Consider the following 26,438-nt stretch of genomic DNA (forward strand, 5'->3'; position numbering starts at 1 on the left):
AGAGATTTTAACCTTACATCTTCCTTTGACTAGTGTTTCTCTCTAATTTTCTCTCCAGGTAAGGAGTCAAACTGGACAACCTGACCCTCACACTTTACCCTAACCAGTAAGGGGAAGTCACAAAAGGATTGCAGCTGCACAACCAGAACCTTTTGGCGTGGATCTGGTCCACACAACCTAAAATGCCAAAGGTCCACACTGAGGTTAATAAGAGTTCTGAGCCATAGGCTAAGCACTGTCAAACACTTTAAATGGATTCTCTCTCATAATTTCCCAAGAGAGCTACAGGGTAGATATTATTATATCGTCCACATTTTACAGAAGAAAACATTAGGGCTTAGAGAAATGGAGACACTTGCCTATGATCCCGTAAGTGCTGGAGAATCTCAGTCCCAAACAGTCACCACCATGCAATTCCACCTACGTGCCTAGTTCTTCATACTCAAACTAAGACACCCCTTCCTGAGAAAAGGGAGTCAGGAGGAGAAAGCCACACAGCTTCCAGCTGGGCTGCACTGGGTCGACGGCACCCTCACTGTGTGTGACATTCTTCCCTGGACATCAGCCTCACCACCACCGCCCCATTCACGTCACTCCCACAGGCATTCCACTGGCCCCACCATGACACCCTCCCACTCATCCAAGCCAGACAACCCAATGGTGGATATATCCTACAGGATGCCCCTTCATCCATTTTGGGTGGTGGTCTGCATAACAAGTTCCTAACTTTGGTGATTCATAAGCTGTGTACGTTAATGTGGATTACAAGAATATATATACATACTCTTCCTCCTTCATAAATCCCATAAGAAAATCAGAAAGAAAGCGAACTTGAACGGACTTTAACACAATTTGATCTCAGTCCAAAGCCAATCCCAAGATTAAGTTGCTAGCTCTTCAGCAAAAAACAAAAACAAAACAAAAAAACAAACAAACAAAACCCCTCATGTACATCAATTTCTGATTAAGTTAATTGGCCACAGGGAATTCAGAAAATATTTGGAGGATTTGCACCATAGCCTCAGATGGAGACAAGACTTGAGCACATCATTTCTAGAAAAGTCTAATTCCTGACACAAAGTCCAGGGTTGCAAGCACCTACCAGGCCAGCCAGCCAGCCATCTCCTGTCCCCATGCCCTCATGCCCTCTCAGAGCATTTGAAAGGAGGAGAACCACCTGATGGACCCCATCACCTGAGCCATGTATCCTTTACCTGGTCTCTGCCTCTGTTTTGAGCAGGAAAAGGTTACAAAAGGTCTGTACTCTGTCCTGATGAAAAAAACAGAGCAAGTTCCATAGTGGCAGGTCCAGCCCTGAAAGGACAGAAGAACAGGGCTGCCCCCAGCCCAGAGGACTTACCTGCCTCCTGGTAAGGTGGCTCCAGGCAGCAGCCCCTTTGGTACCTCTTGAAGCTTTCCGCAGAGCAAGTCTCTCGCAGAGTCCAAGCTTCTGCTCCTGGCAATTGAAGCCCTTCTGGGAGGGGCAGCTCCAAAGCTGGGTGGAGAGCATAGAGGAAGGGAAATGGGAAGAGAGCCAAAGTGATTTTAAAGAATCGTGTAGGAAACCCTGTAACCGGAGAGTGACCGAGATGGTACTTACATTTATACTTTGGAAGCATCTGCCTTTAATCAGTGCTTAATCTAACTCTGAAGAAAGCATCATTAATAAAGAAACAGGTTGTTTTTTCTTTGGCCTCATCCAAGTGGGTGAGAAAATACAGACAAGTCTATCTGAAAAGCCATGCTGTTTCTGCATTCAGCTTAGCCTGCAGGCCAACTAACTTGGGGGCTCTAAGGTCTCATCCCCCAGGACCTACCAAGGTCCACAACGTGAAACTGTTCACAAGACACCCATTCAGCTCCTCCTTCTTTCTCTTCTCTTGTGCCATCAACACTGGGGTTCAGACCTATGAAAATACATGCTTGCTTATATGTTTGTCATAAGGGACACCAAGAAGACCCCTTGGCCACCAAAGCAACCCCACAATGGACCTGTCACCAAACCCAAACTCTCCCATGTAGGCTTCTGTTTTGTTAATTCTTGGGGAAAAATGAAATCTTGCTGGGCAGTGTCATACCATAAGCTATTTTCAGCCATTGTCACCTTACAGAGGCCGGCTGACAGCCAACTGAGGTAAAGGATACAAGATGTGTGTTTATAAGGAAGCATGAAGTAGGAAGTAGGTGTTGAAAGGAGTGCTGGATTGGAATCACAGGCAGATTTGGGTCCTGCCAGAAGGGGCATTGAATACTGGTCGAAAGAACTGGGCTCTACCACTCTAAGCTGTGTGATATTGGATGGATCACTCCATTTCTCTGAGCCCTAATTTTCTCCCTATAAAATGGGATAATCTTCCAAATCTCCTTAGTCTTAGGAAGCAAATGTGATAATAGCTGTGAAAACACTTTGCAAACACTAGATTAAGTATCTTAATTTAAGAGAGAAAAGGTCTGGTTGCTTTTCTACCTCTACTGACTCAACACCTAGACCCCATGGAGAGGATGAAATCACAGACATGGGATGGGATTAGTACCAGGCCTGGCACAGTGTATATGATCCAACGTTTTAAGGCAGTGATCAGAAATTCTAAACCCTTGTCTGATTTTAGGGTGACTCTCAGAATAAGAGAAGATCAAAGAATAAGAGAAGTGCTTAGAGTTAATTAGCATTTTTTACGTGGATAAAAACGTGTACGTTTGAAGAGGTAAAGGAGGCCTCAAAATCCATTATTTTAAGAGGCCCTGGCCTTTTTTAATATAAACTCTTTGCAAATATTATTTTCCTAAGCTATTAAGTCAGATTCAGACTTCCCACTCTGAAGTTTCAAAGAATCTTTCTAGCTCCATCTTCAAGGAAGTAAAAATGATTCCAAATGTAAAGACTTAAGTGACTAAGAGTAACACAAACACAGGCCGCCTGAGCACTATGGGGCTTGCATTCAGGACTTCCCCCAGATTCACGTCTCCTGTGGAGAACTTAGGGAAGGCAAACATGCGTTTGAAAAATGGAGCAGAGCACCTGTGCTGGGACTTCATAATATAAGATGCCAATGCCAGAGCACCCGCATTTGCATCCCTCGAGCCATATAGCATCATCACCTCCCTCAAGTGCTAGCAGGCAGCAAGACGTTGCCAGTCTCAGTCCCACCATCTGATAAGCTGATCAGTTTCAGCATCAGTGGTCAAGGTGGTGCAGCAGCCATGCCTTCCATCTGTTGATTTAGCAAAGATGACACTGAATGTCCACTATTGCAGAGCACCTGGAAATACTAAAATAAGACCTGGGCCCTTGAGCAGCCTACAGTTTCTTATGAGAAAGAAACCTGTCCAAAGAACTATAAAACAAGAAAGGGAGCATCAAGGGGCTGCAAGCAAGATGCAAACAGAGGCCTTCACAGCATAGAGCAGAGAGCAACTCATTCCAGGAAGGCTTCCAAGAAGAGATGGGATTTGAGCTGAGGCTCAGAAAATGAGTAAGAACTCAATATGTGAGAAAGTAGGGATGGGCTTTCCAGGGATGCCAGGAAAAGCATGAGCCAGGACACACAGGCCTGGAAGGATAGGACGTGTAGAGAATCTCAAGTGATTCCATGGGGATAGAAGAGGAGGAGGCTAAGATGAAGGGATGTTTTGCATGGCCTTGCATACCACTTGGATACTGCTGAGTTTGAACTTGAACTTGTATTGAGTCACAGGCATGGCATTGGCACTGTCTTAGGCTTCTGATTATTTTATGAATAACCACCAAGTCCTGTTTCCCTAATATGCACCACTGCTGTAATCACACTGACAATAAGACGTCCACGCAAATGAACAGATGTTAATGAATGATGCTGAGGGTGTGATGTACACCACAGCAGAAGGTGAGAGCAGCCAAAGGGAGCAGGACATTTTGTGGGGAACCTTGGAATGAGCAAACCAAGGAGAACTAGCTGTGACTGATTCTGAGGACACAGCTCTGAGGAAGTCCAGAATCCATTTCCTAGCATGCACTTGCCTTTAGGATCCTAAGGGAGGTTCCTAGATAGTTCCTTACAGAAAACATGCTTGTTGAGGACACAGTTTCATGATCTTGTTCACTGCTATGACCCCATGCTTATAAGAGTACATATTTAATAAGTGTTTAATAATTATTTATGAATGAATAAAAGAACTGCTAACCTCACAGTCCTTTCTGAAACCCAGTGCAGGCTCCTCAATCCTATCTGTCTGGTTCTGGGAAGGAAGCCCTGGCGTGTCCTGCTCTGTAAGATCTTGCTCTTCACTTCTATCCTTCATTTCCAGACGTACAAGCCCTTCTAACCTCTAACTGGACTGTCACAATGGCCTTCCCAATGGACAGTCTGCCCCATCCCCTTCCTGGTAGACTGTCCCATGCACTGACCACTCCTCCCCCAGCCACATCCCTCTTCTCTGTTCCCTGCCTCGCTCAGGGTATTGCTAAAGCTGCCTTCCTCTTGCCTTTCTTCTTGCTCCTTCCCCCAATCCCTCCATCTCTCAATTCCTGCTGCTTCCACGAAGGTTTCAAGACCACGCTATCCCTGTGAGTTTCCTCTACATGGTTAACCATCAGTATTCCAACAGCGCAGTACATCACATACCTTCGTGATCAGCTCCACACCATTTCAAAACTATTTTAATCTATACTCGTACTTCTCTTCATAATCAAATGAATATTTTGCCTTTTACTAAAGATTCATGTGGAGAGGGACAAGCATGACTGTTGCTTCCATTTTTTGAGGGCTTGTGGGAATAAGCAAGCCTGATATTTCTGTGTATAAAAATAGACATAGCGAGGGACTTTCCTGCTGGCCCAGTTTGTAAGGCTTGGTGCTTCCAATGCAGGAGGCCGGGGTTCATTCCCTGGTCAGGGAACTAGATCCCACGTGCACGCCGCAACTGGGAGTTCACATGCCACAACTAAGGAGCACACATGCCACAACTAAGACCCAGTGCAACCAAATAAATAAATATTAAAACAAACGAACAAATGAAATTATTTTACATACTACCTTTGTGTTTTGGTTTAGGTTCCTCCAAAAGCATTAGACAAGTACTTCAGTGAAAGAGTTTGTTTGGGAGGTAAATCACAGGAAACAGGAGTGAGGGAGAGAAGAATGGAAGGCTAAGAAGGAGGAGAAGCCAACAAAGGGTGTGCACTTCAGATGATTACAGATATGGCAGACTGGGGCTCAGCCTCTCTGGGGAGCTTCTGAGGAGCTATTCAGAATTTATTTGAGAATTAGGAGGCTGGACATTTGTCCTCTGGCTTACATCCCCTATTGGCTGAGGGTTGTCCACAGGAACATTATGGTAATCAGCCTCTAAAATAGCCCCAGTGACCCTTACCTCTGATAACAGTATTCATGTTCTTGTGTGGTCCTATCCCAAATTGAACAGGTAAAACCAACACGATATTGCAGAAGTGACAGTGTGTAATTTCTGAGGCTTGGTCACAAAAGGCAACGTGGCTTCTCCCTGCTCTCTTGGATTGCCCCTCTGGAGGGAGCTAGCCACCATGCTGTGAGGACACTCAATCAGCCCTGTGGAGATTCCACGTGGGGAGGAACGGAGGCCTCTTGCCAAGAGCTGGCACCAACTTATCAGCCATGAGAGTAAGCCATCTTGGAAGCAGATCCTCCAGTCTCAGTTGGGGTTAACTTCTCTCCAACCTCCAGATCTCTGGGCTATGCTTGCTCATGGGCTGAGAGAGCTCCCATGGCTTTGGAGAAAGCACTGAGACAGAAAAGCCAAGAGAAGCAAGACAGACCCTTGAGGTGGGATGCTGTTAGTACACAAGAGCTGTCCACCACAGCTTTAGCTGAAATCAGAGGTAGTCTGACGGAATGTGGCAGGAGTACCGAAAGCACCTGCTATGCTCAGAAATTTCCTAAAAGATGGTTCCTGTGTATTTTTCTTTCCCCTCCACAGGGTTTGCCAAATGGTTACATACATGTAGGTTGTGAGCAAGGCTTCAAAGCCCAGCTCATGAGATCTCCTGTAACACAACAGCAAAAACTGCTCCATCCTCTAACTCCTATCATTCACTTCTTGTACCTATATTTAGCGCTTAGTTCACTGCTTCCATTTTCTGATATGTATTTTTCAGGATTCTTTTGGTTGCAAGTAAGAAAATCCTAACCCTAGTATACAGTATAAGCAAAAAAGATTTTATTGGCAGGGAACAGGAGTGTCATACAGAATCCAAGGGAAGAGAAGCTGCTGACTCTCATGGAACAGAACCAAAGATTGAAGACCTGCAGGACATTCAGGAAGTTCTGCCTCTCCTCATCTCTTGGTTCTGTTGCTGTTCCCCAGCCTCTTTGTTCTCCTGTCTTACTGTATACTAGCTTTCTCTGGTCCTAGCTGACCTGACAGAAAATGGCCACTCTCAACCACTGCGTTTACATGCTGACCTTTTTCATTCTCAAAATTCCCAGGGAAGGGGCTGAGTGACCTCACCTGGCTCGGGGGCTGACTCTAAACCAATAAACAGAGGGTCAGGAAGCTAGAGGTCAGGCAGCTCCCAATGCCAACCTGGGGGTGGATCTGGGAGGAGAACTCCTAAAGAACCCCCAAATGGGGACAGCACCAACATCATAATGTTTTAATGATTACATAAGGCAATATGAATGAACTTCCTTTTGTACTCTTAAATGTTATACAAAGGTACAACTCTATTGTTATTTGAGAACCAGTGTAGTGTAGAGAGGAAACACATACACACACACACACACAACTTTGAATTGAACACCTGGTCTTGAATCCCATCTTGTTCTGCCACCTAATAGCTGTGCAATCAATCTCTTTGTAAAATTTCTCTGAGCCTCAGTTTCTTCATCCATAAACACCTGGATGTACAGTGATAACACCTACTTGTACAAAGGATTCATGAGATTTAAATGACCAGGGGGTAACACTTTGTAAGGTACAAGCTAAAATAAATGTTTGTGGCTGAGGTAAGAGAAAGCGTTTATATACGTGATCTTCCACTATCTACCATGTCCCTGCCCCTCACAGGGATACAAATACACACACACTTCAAATTCTTTATACCCACTCCAGCCCTGACCACATTTAAGCTCCAGGAGGTAGTAGCTATAGAGGATTGCTGACTTAATTGTGCAGGAGGGAGGGGGGAAGAGGTGGTGGGAAGGAGGGAGGGAAGGAACAAGGCAGACAGATAGGCATGCTGCCAGCCTGAGGCTGGGATAGGTGGCCAAGTCTATATGGAAGCCCAGTGAGGGACTGGCTGGAAGTCAAAAAGGATATAATTAACTTAAGAATTGCAATAAACTTGTAGCCACATTTAATAGGTTTCAAATATTTTCTCAATTTACCCTGGCTTCATTCTTCTCCGTTTGGTCTTGGGCTTCTTAGGGAGGAAGGGAAGAGGTAAAGCCAAGGAAAGTCTTAAAGGGGCAGCACCACCAAGCTTGTAAAAGGGAAGAACAGGTCTAGGCTTTCAGCAAAAGCTCAGTGGCCTGTGTGACATCAGATATCTGCACAGTCAGTCCTTGGGGAATACAGAGGAAGGGAGTTGAGCTGCAGCAACAGGAAGAAACACATCTGACCTGACTGTGAAGCTGCCTTCCTGACCACCCCCCCTTCCTATCCTTCCTTCCCGCCCCCCGCCCCCCACCCCCTTCCCACCATCCCTAGGAGGCTGAAGGTAGTCCAGCGGCTGCAGTCAGTGTTCGAGATGACATTTCAGCTTTCTTTTTCTGCTCTTTCCTGACTAGGCAGAAAGAGGATGTTGGTATTTCTAGAGCAAATTTAAAGGCATCTGGAAATGAATGTACATAGAAGAGAGACAATATCTGCTAACTGAGGTTTAAGTTCAGAAATAGAATGACTGAGTGTCACAGGAGAAATCGGAAGACCTTCCTCCTCAGTTCACCACGTGGCCTTGGGTTAATTGTTTCATGTCAAAATCTAAACTGGATGAGACTCGGTTCTCTCTCTAAAATCCTGAGCACAGAACCTCCCCGGTTACTTCTGTATAAGGTGGCCCAACCAAAACCCCCAGGCATGCTTGACCCTGTGGCCATCTGTTGCCATTAAAAGAATGTGTCCTTTTATTGTCACACAGATGTTAGCTGCCTGTCCCTCTGCTGTCACCTGTATCCAATCCTGCTGCCCCTCACTTCTGGCCTGGAGGATCTCTCTTGGCTTTCCCCAACCCCACTGGACCCTCAGTTCTTTCTATTCACCTAAATTTCCTACCAACTTTCCTCTCAGGAATGAGGCAAATTTCTTTTGATGCCTTGAGCATAACAGTTTCAAAGATGCCCCCTCTATTTTTTTACATGCATGCCCCTGGGGTCTTACCCTCCATCTCAAGCAATTTCTCTGAGTATTTCTTTCAAATAAATAATATGCTCTTCCCAAAAGACATCTGAGTAAAGAAGTAGGTCTCCACATCATTGGATTGCCATAATTTGGAATTAAAGGTAATGTTGTCTTATTTTGCTTGCTCTCAACTTATATTTAATTTCAGAAATTAAAATGAAATCTTAGTTAATGGGTTTTTTTTCCCCTGAGGCCTCATTTTTAAGACATTTTAGCCAAGAGACACCCTGAAGTGAGCACATGAATACAGGCTCCTAGATGCCTGGAGAGTCAGACCATGGGGTCCCTGCACATTGTCTCCCTCCTCAGCTCACTCTCCGGGATGATCTGTGCCCTGGGCAGTCCAGTCTGTTAGCACCTTGGCTCCTTGGAAGGCCAGTGAGACCCCCTCCCCCAGCACGGTGTTTCCTTCTGAGAAGGGAACAGTGCACTGGGCTGTGGGCACACCCTGACTATGGGCCCCTCAATGTGCCGCCAGAGCCCCGGGACCTTGCTCGAGAGGACGGACCTGTGTGGGCGCTCCTTCAGCTCCTCCGAAGGTCCAGGCTTCCCTGTCTCCCCATGCTTAGGCCCATCCTCCACCATCAGGGAGCCCAAGAGGCCTGAGGTAGGGACAGATCTGCTATCAGGGCCTCTTCAGGGGCCCAGGGTCTCATAGCCTCAGTGACTCAAAGCTATGGCCCCTGCTGCCCCAGTTCAGTTATTACCACCCCAGCACCAAATCCAGAAACATAACTGTCTGATGAGAGTCCCTGAGAGCCAAGGTGTGCATTCACACATACCTGATCACACACACACACACACACATACACACACACACACACACACACACACACAGAGCCCACCAGAATACAGCTGTGAAAGTAAATAAACTAAGAAAACCTAAAACTGCACTGGGGCCACTGCCTGACTTCCTCTTTACGTAAGGTCGGGCTCTCCACACCCCAGAAACCATGGGGTTAAGAAAAGGAGGCTCATAGGCCAGCTGATCCCATAGATGAGACAAACTAGCAAGCAGGCAGACAAAAGGCTCCCTTAATCAGCAATAGCCTGGTTAAGGTTCACTTCCTTGACTTTACCTCACCTGCCCTCACGCCAGATTTGCCCAAATCCACACTTGTGCTCCCACTAGGCCCCTGCGTGGGCTGCCCTCTCCTCTACTTCCTCCCCAAATCCACACCAACATTCAGAACTGGTTTCAGTCCTTTCCTCCAGGGAGCTTTCCTCACAGCAAGGCCGAACTTTTCTGACACTGACAAATACTGTCCCCTCCTTCCTCTGACCGCTTCATGTTGGATGAGCCTCATCCCCCCAGTTAGGTTGAAAGCTGGTCCAGAGCAAAGACTGTATCCTTTTCCCTTGCATTTCTCAGCACGCAGCCGGGAGTTCATGCTCATAAACTGACACTCAAGTTCCCTATTAAATGGGACAAGGATGCTAGATGAGAGGTGGCTCAGCTGCTTCTAGAAAGACACTAGTGCTTCAAAGCTCAAGGAAGGCAGGAGAAGGGAGGGAGGGAGGGAGGGAAGGCATGCATTAAAAGCTTATGGAATACACAAAAGAGCTGAGCATCAGAACAAAGACTCATTTAAAAGGGCAAAGGAAACACTAGATGGCTGTTAATGGTGAACTGAATATGATAAATTATTACTTAAATCACTTGGTTTCACTCCTTGTTGTTATGCACAGTTAATTGGAGGGAACAAAATGCTGGGCCTCCCTGAATGGGGAGGGGAGGTGGGAGCAGTCTCAGGCTTGTAGCTTCCCCAGGACCACAGAGCCATCATGCAGAGATGACAAGTACTGGGCCAACCTCCCTCCCCAGCCACCCGTGGTGGCTGGGTCCCATTACCCACACTCTGGTGCTCCTTTAGCTGGAGCTGTTGGCAGCCAGGTAGCCTAAGAGAGACAGAATCAGAGGGCTGGGTTGAGTAGCAGGTTCTGAACACCAACCCTGCCCCTGCTGGGCCCCACTCAGACGTCTCGCACCCTGAATAAAGCCAGGTGGCCTCAATAGCAGATTAACTGCTATTTAAAAACTTGGATTTTGACGCTTTTTTTTCTTCTTATGTTTCTATTCTATTCATTATATTCCTGAGTTCCTACTAAATTATAAACCACTTAGACACAGAAATGAGTAAGACACAGCTTCTACCTTCACTCAGTTGGGAGTGCAGATACAAGCATATTGAACTCATTGTGGGCTGCATAGAAAAAAAATCTTTCTAACACTTAAGACAAAGAATGTGTTAGAGTCTGGGAATAAATTAATAATTCCATGGTGAAAGGGAGAAGAGGCAGGCAAAGTGAGCCTGATAACACCATCATCAAAAAGAGAAATTTAGAAACATATAGATCTGTTATAGACCAGGATTTCACAAGTAATGCTTGTATGACAATTATTAGCAAGGCCTAGAGAGTTATAGTTACAGGATAATGGCAGACAACATTCAAATGTGGAAATCCACATGTCTACAGGACAATTTAACAAACATTAGCAAAAGATATTCTTATTATACAGACATAGAAAAACAGAGTTATAAGATATAGCACAGGGCTTCCCTCGTGGCGCAGCGGTTGAGAATCTGCCTACCAATGCAGGGGACACGGGTTCGAGCCCTGGTCTGGGAAGATCCCACATGCCGCAGAGCAACTAAGCCCGTGAGCCACAACTACTGAGCCTGCGCCTCTGGAGCCTGTGCTCTGCAACAAGAGAGGCCCGCGCACCACGATGAAGAGTGGCCCCCGCTTGCCACAACTAGAGAAAGCCCTCGCACAGAAACGAAGACCCAACACAGCCCAAAAAATTAATTAATTAATTAATTAATTAATTAATTTTTTTAAAAAAAGCACTAAGTCAGGAGTGGTGCATAATCTAACACAGTCCTCGATCTTAAAGATGCCGTCTTAAAAAAAAAAAAAAGATATAGCACAATAAGTTTGAAGACCATGTTCCTTTTCCTAATTTAAATTTATATTTAATTTTATTTTTAAACACTATTCTCAACCTTCAGTTTTATCACAAGAAAAAATTAATTGCTATACTCCTCTCCATGAAACTTTTGTATAAATAAATGTAATCTCAGGAGAAAAAAATGTTTTCACAAGCCTGTTAATTAGAGGCTCAAAGGTTCTACTTGAAGTCAGGAGTCAGAACTGAAGCCATATATATATATATATATATTTATTTATTTATTTATTTATTTATTTATTTATTTATTTTTACACACACACACACACACACACACACACACACACACACACACATACACATATCGGAAAATCAAAACAGTAACAAAGAAAGGAATATAGATAATGGTTTTTATATAAAGAAAATGTGAAGCTTAAAGAGGACCCTGGACTGACATGGAGAGCTAAATACCCTAAATAATTTTACAATTGAAACAATTAAAATACTGGATAAAATATTAAAAGATGAAAAATTAAAATATTTAAAAAGCTCTGAGGACTCTAGAGATAAAGAGAAAACAGAAACCCTTGGATGAAAGAGAGTGTTGGAACTATCTTTTACCTAAAGGACCTCTGCCATGCCCTCAAGACCTTATGCTGCTGTTTAGATGGCTACACAGAGTATGGAGCAGGAGAGAAAGTCTGGGGGCCCCTAAAGTGGAATATGTAAGAGGAGTCCACTGTGTAAAACTGGAGCATCTAAGGGCTACACCCACAAAGTAAAGTGAACAAGAAATAACACTGCCTCTAGAAGGAGGATAGCAGAAACAAATATAAATCTTTCTGGAGAAATTCCACTCTGATTCAGGCTTCAAGCAATTCCCACAAGTAAGGTTTTAACAAAAATTAGCAGTTCACAATCAAAATCACAAAACATAGAAATAAGTCACCGTCAGTGAGAGCCAGTCAAAGGAATGGACAACACAAAGATTTTAGGTACTAGAATTATCAGACAGAAAATTTAAGAACTAACAGAAAAAATGTGAGGAAACAAGAAACTATAAAGAATGATCTTGGCAAATTTTAAAATGAAACAAATAGAATGTCCACAAACTAAAATATTTAGCAACTGCAAGTAGAAATGTAGTATGCAAGTTATACAGCAGAGCAGACACACAGGCAGAGAAAATTTTAAAACTGGAGGATAAATATAAAGAAATTAAACCAAAGTGTAGGAAAAGAACACAAAATGAGGCAAAACAAGTAAGCGGGGTTAAGAGACATGGAGGATAGATTAAGAAAGCCTATTGTAAGTCCAATTAAATGGGCATTTAGGTTATTTCCATACCTTGGTTATTGTAAATAAAAATGTACCATCTTTTAAGCATACAGTTCAATACTGTTAAGTGTTCACATTGTTGTGAGACCAATCTCCAGAACTCTTTTCATCGTGCAAAACTGAAATTCTGCACCCATTAACTCGCTATTCTACCCTTCCCCCGGCCCCTGGCAACCACCATTCCACTTTCTCTCTCTGAATTCACTACTCATAGGTATCTCATATAAATGGAATCATAAAGTATTTGTCTTTTTGTGACTGGCTTATTTCACTTTGCATAGTGTCCAACAATCTCCATTCTTTACTTGTTTTCTTTTATATATATATATACACACACACACACAATGGAATATTTCTCAGCCATAAAAAAAGAATGAGATCCTGCCATTTGCGACAACATGAAAGGACCTTGAAGGTATGATGCTAAGTGAAATAAGTCAGATGGAGAAAGACAAATACCATATGATTTCATTCACATGTGGAATCTAAAAAAAAAAAACCCAAAAAAACAAAAACAAAACAAAACAAACAAACAAAATAAAACAAAACCAAACTCATAGATATAGAGAACAGATTAATGGTTACCTGAGAGGAAGGGGTATAATAAGTGAAAGGGGTCAATTGTATGGTGATGGATGGTAACTAGACTTGTGATCAGCACCCACACTCCTTCCATGAGAGTTGACTCCACATCATGTTTGCAATTCTTGACAGTTCTGCTTACCACCTGTATGACTATTACTATTTTTATTTAAATCAAGTCAATTTTTAATCTTAAATATATTTTTATAAAAAAATCTATAAGTCACTATGACACATTAAAAATTAATAATACTTGCTGTAAATAGAAAGTAATCCTAAAAAAGCAATATAGCGAAGACAACATGATGTGATTAGACTTTAAACATGATAAGCAATGATAAAGACAAGCCCCTTACCGTGGCTCACAGACCCGGCATGGTCTGGCCTTGCCCCCTCCAGCCTCCTGTCCCTTCTTTCTTCCCCTGGCCACAACAGCTTTCTTTCCTGTCCTTAGTGCTCTCCATGCCTCCTGAAGCCACAGGGTATTTGCACATGCTGTACCCCCCGCACCCCAGAACCCTCTTCCCCACCACCCTCTTAGCGCACTTAAACTCCTTCCAGCCTTTCAAATATCAGTGTAAGATATTTCCTTGGGAATACTTCACAGATGTCCCTGATTGTGCCAAATCCTCCCACTCTCAGGCCTCAGAGCACCGCAAGTCTCTCCTTAGCACTTATCCCAGGGGCAGTTTTCCATTTGTTTATGAGATCGATTAACATCTGTCTTTTCCTCTGGGTTCTGTAAATTCCACCAGGGCTATGACCACTCCTGGTTTTGCTCACCATTAAATTTCCAGTATGGTGCCTGATACATTATAGGCACTCAATGGTATCTGCTGAGTGAATGAGTGGATGAATGAATGAGTGGATGAATGGATGAGTGAATGAATGATTCTTAGATTGTTGAGACATAAAGTAGTAAAGTCCGGCAATTCCTTGTGGGTGTAACTTTTCTCTTCCTTACTCAACTTCTGTGTTTCCAGTTTGATAATGAGGCATGGGAGACACTACAAGCTTTCTCCAGTGGGGTCAGAACTTCTTCCTGGGATCATGAAGGCATAGCAGGGCATATTGCTCACAGATTTTGAGAAGCAGAGCTTTCTGAACCTTATGAATCCTCCAGACACTGCCATTTCCATGCTCATTTTCTGCAGACCTCTGCCATGTCATTCACATGAGACCATGGCAGGCAGGGACTTCAACATGTAAAAATAAACATATAACTAACAAAGTTTTAAATGGCCTTCCATAAACCTTTTAAACTTCACCCTTCATAAAACACTTCTTTGCCAATTCTGCATAGCGTTCCTCCAAAATCTGTTCTAACTTTGTTTCTCCATCTCCACTGCTAATCCCACTCTTATCCTCTGGCATCTGGACCATTATAATAGACCCCTCCAGCCCTGGTCTTCTCTAATCAATTCTCTACACAGTCAAAAATTCATATATGGGCAGGTTGCCTCTTAGCTGAAAAAGCTGAAGTCTCCCAATTCCCTACAAAATTCTTCGAGAATTTCCCAGCAAACATTTAAGATCCTCCTCAGCGTGGTCTAACCTCACCACTCAGCCTCTTTCCTTAACGAGAAGGCTATACTGAGATTTAACCCAGGCCTGCAGCATGCCAACAGCCCAATTCCAGAAGCAAAGTGGTTTTTAAAACATCTTTCCAGGAAGGGAAGTTAATGGGTGAGAAGTGCAGCAAAATACCCAGAACCAGTGCAGGCAACTGTGTACTGTGGTCTCAGTCATTAACGGGAGTTAGGAGTCGCAGCTGCTACATGCACCCACTGCAGGAGCCCAGGCAGGTCACTTCCCTCTCCAACTCTTCAGTATGGAGACTACAAACTGAACACCATGGGAAAGGCAGGAGGACAAGGAGAGACATGTGAGAGGCTTCAGGGGTCTCTGAACCCAGGAGAGATTTGGGAGCTTTTCAAGTTTCCAGTAGGTGGTTGTGTCTAGCAGGGAGGAGCTCATGGATGGATCTAGTCAGACCCAGAATCTTGTCCTCAGCTTTGATCGGTCAGAAATATCTCATCTATTTAACAAAATAGTCATGACTACTATCCCAGGCAGCCTCTTCCCAACATCAGAATTTCAGGAAAGCCAGGGACTTCCCTGGTGGTCCAGTGGTAAAGAATCCGCCTTCCAATGCAGTGGACGCGGGTTTGATCCCTGGTCAGGGAACTAAGATCTCACATGCCGCGGGGCAACTAAGCCCGCATGCCACAACTACTGAGCTTGCGCGCCTCAACTAGAGGGCCCACGCGCCGCAACTACAGAGCCCACGCACTCTGGAGCCCGTGCACCACAACTAGAGAAGAGAAAACCTGCTGCCACAACTAGAGAGACGCCTGCATGCCGCAACGAAAGATCCCACATGCCTCGACAAAGATCCCGGTGCCACAACTAAGACCCAAGGCAGCCAAAAAAAATAAATTAAAAAAAGAATTTCAGGGAAGCCAAATTATTAACCAGAAGTTTACTCACTAGGGGTGGAAGTAAGCCAAAGGGAATCAGGTAATTGCAGACACATTTTTTCTTTTAATAACCAAAACCTATATAGAGCCTGAAATTTCTGATGCAGTGGAGAACTGGTTTGCCTAAAACCCAGGATGAGATACACCAGAACTCCAGACACAGTGCCTTACTCCCTTGGCTGCAGCTGAACAAACCTTGACATTGGTTTATCGCTGGTCTTCCTTTGTCTAGCCTCTCTGTAGACTTCCATCCATCTGCTTACATCTGTCTGTACACATCACAGTTTCCAAGGTCACAGTTTATTTTACGTGGCTCCTTATCATCCTCATTTGGAAAAACCTTAATTTCATCAACCACAAGCCTTCTCTGGGGTTGGACTTTCCATCTATTATGGAAATTCTTATTATCCAGGAATGTCACTTCCTGACCTGATGGCAAATGCAAAGAGTGCAGCTGTCTCCCCTTGCACCTTAATTACATTTCCAAGAAGGAGTTCAGAAAAACAGACCTGGAAAATGGCTTAAAGTTGGCTCCAACAGGAGGTAGAGCTCTGTCAGCTGAGAAGGACTGAAAAAGTAGTAACATTGAAAACTAGGGGGAGCCAGTACCTCCTGTGTGCAGCCCAGTGGCTGTGTCCTTAGAGATCGGTCTTCAGTTTCTCATTTTGCCCTCTTCATCTGTGGCCTCTGGAAAGGGCAGCAGGCTGTCTGACTTTGACAGATTTTTGAGGTCAAGTGTCATGGTGGCCATCCCAAGACAAAGAAGGAGGCAACATGGCAATCCACAGGGAGAATTCCAGTTCAAAAACAGGGAGGGACAGAGAGTGGCCCCATTCAACCTCAGACTTTCTAGTGAGGGGGATTAATCTGACAGGGAAAGTGAGTTGGCATTAACTCAGAACCACGGGAACAAGCATAAGTCAAAAGTAGAGACTGAGGCCAACACCAAGCCCTGTTTGGAGCTGTTAGGGCTCAAAAGCCAAGTGCTCAGGAGGAAATGGTAGTCCTGTTGCCTGCTCTTTGGGGACCCCACCTGGATCAGCTCAGGGTGCAGAATTCCTGGAACTTTTAATGAGAGTAAACAACATTTTCCACAAAGCAAGAGGAAATTAGCTTCACTCTCAACAAAGTGCACAAATTGTCCTGGCCCACGAAACATCATTTCTCTTAATGGTTTAATGGCCCTGGGTAAATAGTAGGTGAGCCCCTGACTTAAAGGGAAAAGTCTGAGTTTGTATAATACAGGCCCTTGGAGTTAATAAAAGAGGGCGGGGAGCTGCTTCAAAGCTGCTACTCCTATGTGAACCTAAAGGCAGATGAAAGAACCTTGCAGATTGTTTTGCTGGAACAAACTTAAAGAAAGGTTTCGTTTATCAAGGGGAGGAGATTTCCTTAAAAGTAGGGAATCAGCAGAAATACTGTGGCAAGGCATTATGCGGTTACCTAAAATGTGTCATGCTACACAGTGAAGATGGTGGATGGCCCAGGAAAGGGTTGGGGCAGGAGAGGGAAACCGGGTCAGGAGCGTGGGACAGCCTGTAACATGGCTGTGATCTTGGGGAGCCCCTTCTGGGCCGTGGTTTCCACATCTGTGAAATGCTATAATGACAGCGACCAGCACTTACCGAGAGCTTCCTCCAGTGCCACATGCATGTTCTAAGCACCTTAGGTGAGTTACTTCTTTTAACTGTTACAATAATCTCATGAGGTAGGAGAAAAGAAATGCCTAGCTTCTCTTAAAAAATCAGAAAATCTGACAATGTTGGGCGCCAGTCCAACGTAGCAGAATAAGCCAGAGCTGAGTAGAAGCCAGGCTGTTCTAAGATGGAGCCATCAGCCGCAGCCCTCACACTCTTCTTGTCGCACTTATTTTGTTCGTGGTGCCTGAGTGGCTCTTGCAGCCTGTGGGTCTGTGACCCCTGGATTAGATGGTCTCAGTGATTTCTCCTCTACCCTGAGAGTTGATGTTCTTTGCTCCATTTCACCCTGTCCAGAGTGGTCAGGTCACTCATCAATATTCAGGCCTCAGACAAAGGGTATAGGACATTGGGCTCCCCCAGTTGAGGACTCCTAAGAAGCAGGAATATTGGGGACTGAGGAAGGGCACTTCTGTGCCCTATGACATAGAGTTTCAGTGGACACCAGGCCCTCTGCAGCCTGCCCTCCCCTGTGCCAGGAGCTTGAGTCTCACTTGAATGGAGAAAGGAAGTAATGGAGGAATGAACAAGGACATTCTGAAACCCCCAAGGACTGTATCAGGACGAATGAGGACACGCCCATCCTAGGAGCAAGACAAGGTAATTACTTAACCTCTCTGTGCCTCAGTTTCCTCACCTATGAGTTAATAATAGTGCCTACCTCACAGGGAGGTTGTGAGAAACAGAGTAAGAACCCCTTTGAGTTGCTAAGGACTCTAAAGTTTCTGATTCTAGTCCTTTGGCCATCATGACTCACCAGTGGTTTCTTGAAAGAGGGAAGAGATATGGGAACTTATGTATATGTATAACTGATCCACTTTGTTATAAAGCAGAAACTAACACACCATTGTAAAGTAATTATACTCCAATAAAGATGTCAAAAGAAAAAAAAAAGAAAAAAAAGAAATGCAGAAAAAAACCCCCCAAAAATACAAAACCACTTTCGGCTTAAGCTAAGCTTGTCTTGTGTTTTACCCATCACGAAGTTAAGAGACAGAAATTACTTAGAGATAAACTTACAGATTACAAGTCCTTCAGTTCTATGTGCTTTTTCAATGTTCTCTTTCTAAATGGGCCTCTGGTGAAGATAATGATCAGTTCACTGATTTGTTCCCAGGAGAATGGGGTAAAATGAAGTCCTGTTCATCACATTTTTAATTCTTTTTTGTCCAATTAGTTTGGAAAGGTTTCTACACCAGTTATCCTTCTCCAAGCTCTCCCTCTCTCCCCCGACCTGCGACGCCTCCTCAACTGCCAGGCCATAGGAGGAATCACAGAGCAGTCTTGCTCTATGACCAGCAGGTCCTTTTCAATAAGAGCTCTCTCAGACCATATTCTCCAAGTTGGGTTTACTCATTCTTCAACTGAGGTCCCTCCAGAGGGGCAGATGCTATGTCCAGCTGGAGACCAGTATGTTCACAGCTGCCTGTTATCTGCCTCTTCTTGGCTCTTCAACATTGTCTTCAATCAAATGAACCCACCCCCACCTCTGTCTTCCATAATTGCTATTTTATTTTATTTTATTTTTTAACAATTCATACATTTGTTTTTACAAAAATATTTAATGAATACCTACTATGTTCCAGAAACTGTTCTAGGCATTGAGGATGGTACAATAGCAAGAGAGACCAATTTTCTTTCCTAATGGAGCTTGCAATTTTGCAGTAAGAATATGGTAAATAGGAAAATGAATGGCTAATTAAGAAAACTACAGATTGTGATTTGTATGTCATCAACTATTGGTTTATATATTGACATTTACATGTATGTATATGTAGATATTGATATATACATGTATATACCTATATATCTATATTGATGTATATATGTGTATCTCTATCTATCTATCTATCTATCTATCCATCTATGTAAAATCACACTGAATTATCACACTAACTTGTTAAGCACTGTTCACTCCTTTTACAGATGAGGCTCAGAGAGGTTAAAGATCTTTGTCAAGGTCATACAGATAATAAAGATCAAAGCCAAGATTTGAACCCAGACACTATGACCCCAGGGCAGTGCTCCTTCTATGATTTCACCAAGCTGTACTACTGAGCTCTCTGGCAGGATGGAGAAGTGGGAAATAAGAGGGAAAGGGATTGGTTGGTAATGATGAGAGTGAACCAGAAATGACTGACAAGAGGAGCAAAAGGCTATGAAGTCCAAAAGGGGAAGGAGGTCCTAACTTGGAAAATAGCAGGAGGGTTTTCAATTTTCCTGGAGGATTTCCAGAATATCAAGACAGGGAAGGCAATGTGGGCAGACAGTAGGCTCTGGTCGAGTTCTTACCAGTATTCTACTGGGAAAGTATAGTTTAGCTTTCCCTTGTAAGCTTCTATTTTAAGATGGTGTTGGTCTTGATGATAACTATTCTCTTATTCCTAATTAAGTTTCTGGGTCCCTCACAGAGGGACATAGTAAGTTTTCCATTAATTGTTACCATAATTGCTATTTTAAATAGGAAAAGTTGGTTTCTGTTGCTTGCAACCCAAGAACCCTAGCTCCAATACGGTACCTCAGTGCTGAGAATAAGGGAATAGATGATAAAAGAGAAGTGTTTATATCTGTATTTCAAAATGGTGACAGCAGAGCATTAAACCAAGCTTGATCCCTCCTAGGTGCAGGGCCCTGTGTGACTTCATGGGTTGCACACACGTGAAGCCAGCACTGCCTACCTGTTACTTCCCCTGACTGCACAGCCCCAATGCCTGCCATTGACATTCATGCAGCCAGTCTCCCTACATGTCCCCTCCAGCCCTGGGCAGAGCCACACAGGACTCTGAAGGAACAATACTCTTCCTTGTCTTACTGTCTCTCACTCTCTGAGCCTAGGAAATTTCATCTTCCCACCACCACCACCACCCTCCTCACCGCCATTCAGGAACATGTCCTGTGGTCTCCATCATCAACGTTTCTGGCCTAACCCATCCCTCCTTCTTAGAGTTCTCTTCTTGTCTTGGGCAGCAGTGGTATCCCCGCAGCTCATACCTGACCTCTTGGATCACCTTCCAGTACCTTCCTGTCTCGGGTGGTCCTCACACACTCCTCTCACCTCAGCCCAGCCCTTCTCCATCTCCCACCATCATTCTCAAGGCCCTTTCCCATTTCTCCCTCCATGGTCACCAAGCTTCCGTCCCACAAAAGAGTTCTGCCTGCAGCTTGGTAATATTCCAATACCTTATCATAATCCTGCTCAGAGTTGTATAGGACAGCTACATTTTAAAGGTATTTTGTACAAAAAGATACATGCACCCCTATGTTCATAGCAGCACTATTCACAATAGCCAAGACATGGAAACAACCTAAATGTCCAGTGACAGATGAATGGATAAAGAAGATGTGGTACATATATTCAATGGAATATTACTCAGCCATAAAAAAATAATGAAATAATGCCATTTGCAGCAAGATGGATGGACCTAGAGATTATCATACTGAGTGAAGTAAGTCAGAAAGAGAAAAACAAATACCATATGATATCATTTATATATGGAATCTAAAATATTTGCACAAACAAATCTATCTACTAAACAGAAACAGACACACAAACATAGAGAACAGACTTGTGGTTGCCAAGGGAGGGGGTAGGGGAGGGATGGACTGGGAATTTGGGATTAGTAGATGCAAACTATTACATATATTGATAGAATGGATAAACAACAAGGTCCTACTGCATAGCACAGGGAAATATATTTAATATCCTGGGATAAACAATAATGGAAAAGAATATAAAAAAGAATTATATATGTGAGTCACTGAGTCACTTTGCTGTAGAGCAGAAATTAACACAACATTGTAAATCAACTATACTTCAATAAAAAATTTTTTTAATATATTTTATATGTGACAAAAGATATCTAAAAGTTTATTTATTTGGTAATAAATACTTTTATCAATGAGAAAACAGAAATTTGGATGGGTGAGGTAACTTTTCTAAGGTCACACAGCTAGTTAGTGGCAAAGCCAAGGCAGGATTCCAGCACCTGCTGACTTCAACTACAACTCCTATGTAATTAGGGATTAATGGGGTCATAAAGGAATGAGGACATAAAGAAATAAGACAGCACTGTGGTTTTTAAAAACAATGGCTATATATTCTTCAGCATTAGTGGGAGGTGGGGTCTGTGTTCCTTCCCTTGAGTCTGGGCAGGCTTGTGACTACTTTGACCAATAGACTGGAGTGGAAGAGATACTAGGTCATAAAAGGTCTGCCTGGTTCTCTTGGGAGGCTCACTCTGAGGAAAGCCAGCCTCCACAGAAGAGTACCAAATACCCTGAGACTGTCATGCTAGAGAAGACACATGTGGTGCTCTGGTCAACAGCCCCAGCTTAGCTCCCAGATGACAGCCAACATCAGCTGCCAGCCATGTGATGAGCAATCCTGGATGTCCAGCCAACTGGACCCTTAGAAGATTCCAGCCTCCAGCTGTCAAGTGACTCCCTGTTACATGTCTTCCCAGCTGAGGCCCCAGACATGATGGAATAGACAAGCCATCCTCATTGTTGCCCTGCCTGAATTCCTGACCCACAAGATCTGTGAATATAATAAAATGGTTTTTGGAAGACAGTCAGTTTTGGGATGACTTGTTATGCAGCAGTAAATGGAACAGACACATACAACCCGTGCATCTGTCCACTAATATTTAAGTCATAAATTTCACGTGACTTCTTCTAACAGCTTTTCAGAATTCTCTTAGCAGGCACTGAGAAGGTGCCACTTTCGGAGAATGTGCTTAGAGAGAGCAGGGCTCCTCCACCTCCTCATCCACACTCCTCACTTCAGCGAGGTCTACTTTCTGAAAGTAGAGAGGCTGTGGTGTTAACTCCAGTGCCATGTTAACCCCTCTGAAGTTCCATTCCTCCTCTCTAAAATGATGGAGAGTAATTCTTCTCACTTCATGGATCTGATGGATGACCCAGGAAAGCGAAGCTGTAAATTTGCTCTGGGAATGCTTCAGCACACTCTAAAGATAATCATGAAGGCCACCTATAGCCTGTTTCCCCCTCTGCCCACTCCACAGCCCCTTTCCTTGCCTTCATGCCTGATAGATATGGTCTGACTCTGTCAAAATAACTTTCCCAGCCTAAGCCATTAGCTCTACAGAGCCTCACACAGCTGCCATCCTTCCCCTCTTGTTTGTACCTTTCCAATAAAAGCACTGCCTCTTTTGATTACAGGAGAATTCTCCACTCTAATTGACTTCCAGGCATTAAAGTTTTACTGAGATGATCTCAGAGGCTCTCTGGGGAGAGGAGAAGTGCCGAGCATTGCCACCCTTAAGGCCCTGGTGCTAGCTAACAGTTTCTAAAACTGTTTGCTCTAAATTTTGGCAAGGCACCTTCTGGGTAATATAAAGAGCAGCTCAAAGCAAGAGAAGCAGCTCAAAGCAAGGGCAGCTGGGTCCCAAGCTCCCTGACCTCTCACTGACCTCTGAGACAGCCGGCAGAGCAGGACACAGACCCGTAGGTCCTCGCACCTGCATTCCTGCCCATCTCTGTTCATGTGATGCCTCTGCAAAGACAAAAAGAAGTGAGAGGCATGGCACCTGCCCTAGACAGGTCAGCAATGCACAGGCACACATGACCCCGGTTGAGACAATGTGAGGCCATATAATTAGGTGCCAAATTCGGTGGCATAATTAGCACTAAAACAGGTAAGGCAGAGGAGGAGAGAGAGAAGCAGGAATTAGGGATGACTGAGGAAGGTTTCCTAGTATTGACAGAAAGGAAACAAATGCTAGACCTTTGAGAACAATGATAATAGTAAACACCTCTATAGCACTTGCTTGGTGACAAATCCTGCCCCACGCCCTTCATATACTTAAACACGTTTATTTCTCATAACAACTTTTTGAGACAGATTCTACTTTTAATGCCCTTTTTATAGATGAGAAAATCGTGGCAAGAAAAGGCTGAGTAACTCAGCTAGAGTCAGAGCTAGTAAACAGGAGAGCCAGGCTGGGAGCCAGAAAGTCTGACTGGGGGTCTGCACTCTTCTGCACTGTGCTGCCTTTCAAGGCATTCACACCAGGAGAGGAGGAGGAAAATAAAGGTCTCCCAAGTGGGAAACGCTATAGACACAAAGGCACAGACCTGGAACTGTGCTCCCTGTTCAATGGCCAATCATCCTTCCTCTGTCTCTTGGAGAAAAAAAAAAGAAATCACATATATGGTTTTATACGCTTAGAAAATTTCTGGAATAACAGACATGTTATCAGTGATTATCTCTTGGAAATAGAAATAGAGAGGAGGGGAGAAATGGAAAGAGAGCTCTTACTTTTTATTTTATAATTCTCCAAATTTTAGAAAATTTTGCCTCCAATCACTTTGACAATTCCATATTGCTCCGTAAAAAAATGAACATCTCCTCTATGTCCCCACCATTCTCCTAGGGAAATAGCTGATAAGAGGGCAAGTGGACCAAGTCAGAGCCAGTCCTTGGGCTACAGGAGTGTGCTGGGAAGATGAGCCTCTGCATCCTGACCTCCACCCAGAGGGAGCTGGGGACCTGCCCTCCTCCCAGTGAAAGGGTCCATCCCTCAGGCCACAGATGCCTCACCCTCTTCTCTCTTCTCTGAGCGTCCCCAGCTTTCCACTCATCACCACGTGTTTGCAGAGATCACAAAGAAAGCTGCAGACCCGTGTTTTGACATTTTATTAATATTGAGAACTTTTAAAAATTGAGAAATTCCATATAAACATCTAGATTTCTTTTTTCCTTTGACAAAACCAGAAGATCTGGCAATTCTAGGCCCAATTCTCAGTGGGCAACTGGGAAGCTGAGTTGAGGCTGCTGCCCCTTTTGACATGACACAAGCTCTGTTTGCCTCTGTCTTTACCACTGCCTATATTCTCACATTAAGGTCCAATGTCATTTATATACATCCATGCAATTGCTTTCTTATAACTGGCATACTTCCTCAGGTACATCGCCTGCTGGGTCCTGGTAAGAGGCTGGATTTGCAGTCTGTGGCTTAGATTACAAAATAATCTCCAGTTGTTTAACAGTTCTGTTCTCCCCAAGATCCTTGAGTGTAGGAACCAAGTCCAACACAGCCTTTCCATTCACACATCCTCTCACAGTGAAGCTTTTTATTGACAGCCTGATGAACTGATTCATCATAGTTAAGATACAGAGTAAAGACCTGGATTTCAATCCATCCAGAACTGGCTGTGGCCGAATCATTCATGTAGCTCAACTCTCAATCCTCCTCAAGAATGCACTGTGCTTTTATGCCTGGAAAAATGGATAGAAACACACTACTCTCCCTTCAGCCTATGGTTTTACTAAATATAACTGCTGGCTTCTGTTATCTGTTTTTACAGACAATCTACATTCCTCTGGCTGATCTTCCCACCTTGACAATCAACTTCCCATCACATCGCTCTCCTGCTCATACATAACACATGAATGATTCAACCAAAAAAGGAATCCCTTTACCTTCTACCTGATACATTTTAAATAGTAAAAAAATACCTTTCCAGTCATTGTGTCATACTAAAATTCTTTCATAGCTTTAATCTCACTTAATCCTTACAAAAACCATAAAAGGGGGATTCTCTGCTTTTAAAAATGGGCTTCCCGGGCTTCCCTGGTGGCGCAGTGGTTGAGAATCTGCCTGCCAATGCAGGGGACACGGGTTCGAGCCCTGGTCTGGGAAGATCCCACATGCCACGGAGCAACTAGGCCCGTGAGCCACAATTACTGAGCCTGCGCGTCTGGAGCCTGTGCTCCGCAACAAGAGAGGCCACGATATTGAGAGGCCCGCGCACTGCGATGAAGAGTGGCCCCCACTTGCCGCAACTGGAGAAAGCCCTCGCACAGAAACGAAGACCCAACACAGCCATAAATAAATTAATTAATTAAATAAAATTAAAAAAAAAAAAAAATGGGCTTCCCCACTCTATGACATAAATCACAGCAAGATCCTTTTTGACCCACCTCCTAGAGAAATGGAAATAAAAACAAAAATAAACAAATGGGACCTAATGAAACTTCAAAGCTTTTGCACAGCAAAGGAAACCATAAAAAAGACAAAAAGACAACCCTCAGAATGGGAGAAAATATTTGCAACTGACAAAGGATTAATCTCCAAAATATACAAGCAGCTCATGCAGCTCAATATCAAAAAAACAAACAACCCAATCCAAAAATGGGCAGAAGACCTAAATAGACATTTCCACAAAAAAGACATACAGATGGCCAAGAGGCACATGAAAAGCTGCTCAACATCACTAATCATTAGAGAAATGCAAATCAAAACACTGTAAAGCAATTATACTCCAATAAAGATGTTAAAAAAAAGGGCTTCCCTTAGCATTGATTCACTTTATAAATTGTTTATTTACATGAATTGCTTTTTTTTTTGCATTTGTCCAGTTATTTTTTTTAACATCTTTATTGGAGTATAATTGCTTTACAATGGTGTGTCAGTTTCTGCTGTATAACAAAGTGAATCAGCTATACATATACATATATCCTCATATCTCCTCCCTCTTGCATCTCCCTCCCACCCTCCCTATCCCACCCCTCTAGGTGGTCACAAAGCACTGAGCTGATCTCCCTGTGCTATGCGGCTGCTTCCCACTAGCTATCTATTTTACATTTGGTAGTGTATATATGTCCATGCCACTCTCTCACTTTGTCCCAGCTTACCCTTCCCCCCTCCCCATGTCCTCAAGTTCATTCTCTACGTCTATTTCTTTGTTCCTGTCCTGCCCTTAGGTTCATCAGAACCATTTTTTTTTAGATTCCACATATATGTGTTAGCATATGGTATTTGTTTAATGTGGCTGCTGCGTTATAAAGGAAGGACGAACAGTCAGTTATATCAGCAGCTGAATTTCTCATGAACCCCAGAGAGCAGCTTTTATAAGCCAGTCCACCACGTCCATGACTCAAGCCTGGAACAAGCAGATGCAGCTATCATGGGGGAAACCTCACTCCTCTTGCGGGAAGGAACTGGGCCAGCGATCTGCAGCCAGGTTTGCAATCTTCGCTAACCAAACACACAACACATCTAAAATGTCTTCATGCCTAGTGCGCCCTATAAGCTCTTACAGGGTAGAATTAAG

General features: G+C 43.8%; 1 protein-coding gene across 1 annotated transcript in view; it reads right to left on the reverse strand.

The window, feature by feature from the left end:
- Positions 1-26,438, reverse strand: part of SCN11A (sodium voltage-gated channel alpha subunit 11) — a 166,074-nt gene that overhangs the window by 114,222 nt on the left and 25,414 nt on the right. Inside the window, exons 4-5 of the mRNA XM_082348288.1 lie at positions 22,793-22,875; positions 1,361-1,495 (exon numbers count right to left, since the gene is read on the reverse strand). Of these exons, the coding sequence (XP_082204414.1) occupies positions 1,361-1,495; positions 22,793-22,875 (218 nt within the window). The remainder of the gene's footprint in view (positions 1-1,360; positions 1,496-22,792; positions 22,876-26,438) is intronic.

Source organism: Balaenoptera borealis (genome assembly GCF_965194805.1).
Source record: "Balaenoptera borealis genome assembly, chromosome: 12".
NCBI lineage: Eukaryota > Metazoa > Chordata > Mammalia > Artiodactyla > Balaenopteridae > Balaenoptera > Balaenoptera borealis.